Source organism: Patiria miniata, unplaced genomic scaffold (genome assembly GCF_015706575.1).
Source record: "Patiria miniata isolate m_02_andy unplaced genomic scaffold, ASM1570657v1 HiC_scaffold_22, whole genome shotgun sequence".
Lineage (NCBI taxonomy): Eukaryota > Metazoa > Echinodermata > Asteroidea > Valvatida > Asterinidae > Patiria > Patiria miniata.
In genome coordinates, this window is record NW_024037061.1 from 11142331 (window position 1) to 11146217 (window position 3887).

The following is a 3887-nucleotide window of genomic DNA, read 5'->3' on the forward strand; positions in this document are numbered from 1 at the left end:
TATATACATTTCGTGCAATAAATGCACATTAGTAAAGATGATCAAACTGAAAGGCGTCTATCATCTTTAGCCAAATACCAATATTATTTTGTTCAGTATTAAATTAATTTAATGCAATGCAATATTAATACACCATTTGCAGCTATATCCAGAAAGTAACTGACGAAATGTATTCCCTCAGCAAATACAAATACAACATTTACTTGGGGCTTCATGTTAACTCCTCCTGTGCGTCTCTTTCAAAACATCGATAATACCTGAGAATGAGAAGAGGAAACATCGGAAGGAATTGCAAGGAGCCTATGAAAACAAACGCTGTGGTGTAACTGCCTGTGGTGTCGAACAGCAAACCTGAAATGTGCACAAAACACACAGGTGAGATGACAACAGAATGTTGAAATACACTTCGATAAGCAAATTACCTTGTACGTTCTTATGGTTGCACAGCAGTAAATAGGCCTAAAATTATCTACGCCGACCATATCACCATTGGTGCCTTCAGTTTTCTTTCTTAATACAGAGTTGTGTGGCCCTTGCACTTGAGGGTTTGTGAGGGGGGCAGGCCCAAGGTCTGACCCGAGCTTGGAACTACGATTTCCGGGGCAATTTGGATGATGAACCGGAAGGTCGCTTTATTTTGTTATAGAGTGGATGGATCATTTTTATAATGGAGTTGGACAGCAGGAATGCCTTTTAGGGGTTGTCATCTTAAGAGGGGAAAAACTGACCCCAAAGTCACTTATTAACCCCGCAAAAATCGAACTGAAAGTGAAAGAAGGTTAATCAAGCTTTGATTTGATGAATGCCTTGAACACTTTTAGCTGTGAGTGTTTTTCTGGATAATTTTTTTGAAGGAAGTTTATTATTGGTGTCTATGGAAATTTGTTTACTGGTCTGTGCTCCAATGGTCTCCTAATTTTACTCTAATCGCTAGAATGCAGGAGGAAGCATTGTACATTTCAAACAAAGTCGGGGGCATGCCCCGAATCCCTGGCAGGGAGGCACGCCTTAGAGTCAACCTAATTTTACATCACACCACCACCCCACCCGTTTCCTGAAAGGTAGATCCGCCCCTTAATTCGAACGGCCAAAATAGACAAGTGCAGAAAGGGCTGATCGAGAAACTTGGACGAGATTAAACTGAAAGAAGAATATTTCAATGAATTTACTGAGGAGGGAAAGTTATAGAAGACTGGAAAGGAAAAAGCAAAGATGCATGGGGATTTCTACAGACGAAGAGAAAGTTTACGAAAATTCGACAAAAATGCAATGGCGAATCGAACACCCATGCAAAATTTAATAAGAAACAGCATAGCTTACCAGGTAAAAAGCCAAGAGAGAATTCCAAGATGGCCGCAGTAAAATATATCCAACCAAAAGTTCCGACTAGTAAATCCACACCGAGTACCTGCTTACTGAGAACGTCGTGAAGACAGCTGAGGGCGCCAGAGCTTGTCAAGATCAGGAGTGATGACGTCATCATTGGCCAATATGACGTCAGCCAGGGAGTTGCGCAGTACGACACCGAACAAACCGCTACAGCGGTGGCCGTCAGATGGAAACTGGATATCACTCCGCGGTCAAGAAAGAATCCCTGCACCAGTTTTGCTATTAAACCTCCAACGCCTCCAACTGTTACAAATGTTGCCGCCTCTTGTAAGGAAAATCCATTTGACTTCGCTTGTGAAACGAAGTAAATGAGCCACATGTGGAAAGCAATCTTTGAGCAGCAGGCTATGATGGCCACCGACCAGTAACGGAAATCAGAGAGAAGTCGAATATCGAAGATCTCGAACAGGTTCTTATAAAATGAGGTACAGCGAGAAGGAAGTTGACTTGGATGTTTTGATATTCCATCGTCTGCTGGAAGCTTTTGGTATCTGCTTGCTGAAGGTGCTCCTGCTCGCTGCATGAGGGCGCCACACACCAAAAGATGCATAGAGATGGCACCCACCAGTAGCATGGCTCCTCTCCATCCATACGTATCGATGAATACCTGGACGATGGGTGCACACACAAACAGCCCGATGGAATCACCTGTACGTGCAATGCCAGTGGCCGTGGCGTAGTTCGCGGTGAAGCGGCGGGCGATGGCCTCTTTTATAAGCACACCAGAAATCCCGAACCCCGTACCTGATGTGCAGAGAGAAACAATTGCTATAAATAGACGACCATGATCATGCGCTCAGCTTAATTCGCAAGTAGCCTCAGTAACAGTTCAGTTTTAACAGTTTAATTTTGATAAATTCCTTTCACATTGTAATTTTTAAGTTCTCTTTTTCTCTCAGCAGAGGCCGTTCAGCTAAATAAAATTCATTGTCATTCATTGTCATTGTCAGTGGCGTAGCAAGGTCACTTCTATTGGGGGCTAGATGTGAAAGCGGCAACTTTCTATGGGGTTGCTGTTCAAACCGGACGACCCTGGGCAATATCGGACAATGCGTGGCACTTTTCATGGCGGCACAACTGCCGAGGTTCGCGCGACACTTTAAAAAGGGCACTCGTGAAAAACGGGCACTCGTGAAAAAAGGGGCTAGTGTTTACAGATGAACAGGGTTCGACACCTCCATTTGCGCATTAGAGGTCAAATTACGTTTTCGCCTTTGGGACGGTTAGGTTTTAGGATGATTGAAGAGTACACTGTAAACTCATACTTTTGAACACATTATTAACGCTTTTTTGCAACAGTTAAACATTTTAACCTATAGGCAAAAGTTATCGGTTATGATTTGAGTCAATTTCAATATGTAGATATTAGTAGCACAAACAAAGCCTCAAACAGCCGAATTTTAATTCGGCCCCTGCTTGTATTAACTGAAATTTGACTCTCTGGAAATTTGGAAAACCAGTTTTAAACGTTCTGTTTTAACGCCTAGTGAACGGTGCTGATCAGGAAGGAAGCGTTTATTTACTTCGTTAAACAAAACGTTCATCAGCAACGTTCACGAGGCGTATTAAGGGCATGTCATTTGCTTACCCGTGAGTAGAATGAACACGCAAGCTAGGTGAACAGGCGAGGTGGCAAAAGACGCCATGATGACCGAAACACCAATCATTGCACCACACGTCATGATGACGTAGCCGGGACTGAACCATCTACCCATCAGCCTCGAGGTGATTGCTGCAGAGATGAAGATTGGTTTGGAACAGGTTGGTCATTGCATGGGGGTTGGAATCATTATTAAAGGGCCCATGACATGGATTTTTTTCATGGGAACATATTACATGCAACTTTCTGCTCCAGTTCAAGTTCTCAATATATATGGAAACAATTTCCCATGGGATATACATGGGAGATTACTATATTAAAGGGTTAACTTACCAAATAATCCAGTGGTGGTGCCTATGGTGGACGTTATCCAGCCCAAGATCCACGTGGTGGTATCAAACTGGTCTTGTAACAAGGGAAGCATCATGCCAATGGTTTTAAAGACTGCAGACCAGATGAAAAGCCTGGTCCACATAGCCAGCACAGCAAACCACCCAGCACGCCCATCAGATCCACATGCTGAGCTAGCCATGGCGCGGCTAATATTGCACTTTATGTACCATGAAATAGAAATATATTAACAAAGTCGGATACAGGGTTTTATTAACATGGGTTGGCAGAGGTGTTTACATTTAGGATAGCTTTAGGCCCCATCTTATATAGGTCAGGTCACGGTGTGTCACAAGGTATTCTTTATACCACGGTATGAAATGCCCATGCATGTTCACTCATCCCTATCGATCAAAGCCATACAAAGCCTTTACTCACTAACTCCTCTTAAAGCACTATTAAGTGAGCGGGATAAAAATATAACTAGAGAAAGGCACTATTTGACATTTGAAACAAGATATATGCGACGGATCTCCGCCTTTTGTGTTGGTCGTTGTGCTCCCTGGAT

General features: G+C 43.1%; 1 protein-coding gene across 1 annotated transcript; it reads right to left on the reverse strand.

Moving 5' to 3' along the window:
• Positions 1-206: 206 nt before the first annotated feature.
• Positions 207-3670, reverse strand: LOC119730057 (monocarboxylate transporter 12-like). Its single transcript, XM_038202843.1, has 4 exons — positions 3323-3670; positions 2978-3121; positions 1321-2133; positions 207-351 (listed from the first exon to the last, which is right to left on the reverse strand). Exons 1-4 carry the CDS (start codon positions 3519-3521, stop codon positions 212-214), a joined length of 1296 nt encoding a protein of 431 aa, XP_038058771.1. The 5' UTR covers positions 3522-3670; the 3' UTR covers positions 207-211.
• Positions 3671-3887: the final 217 nt, after the last annotated feature.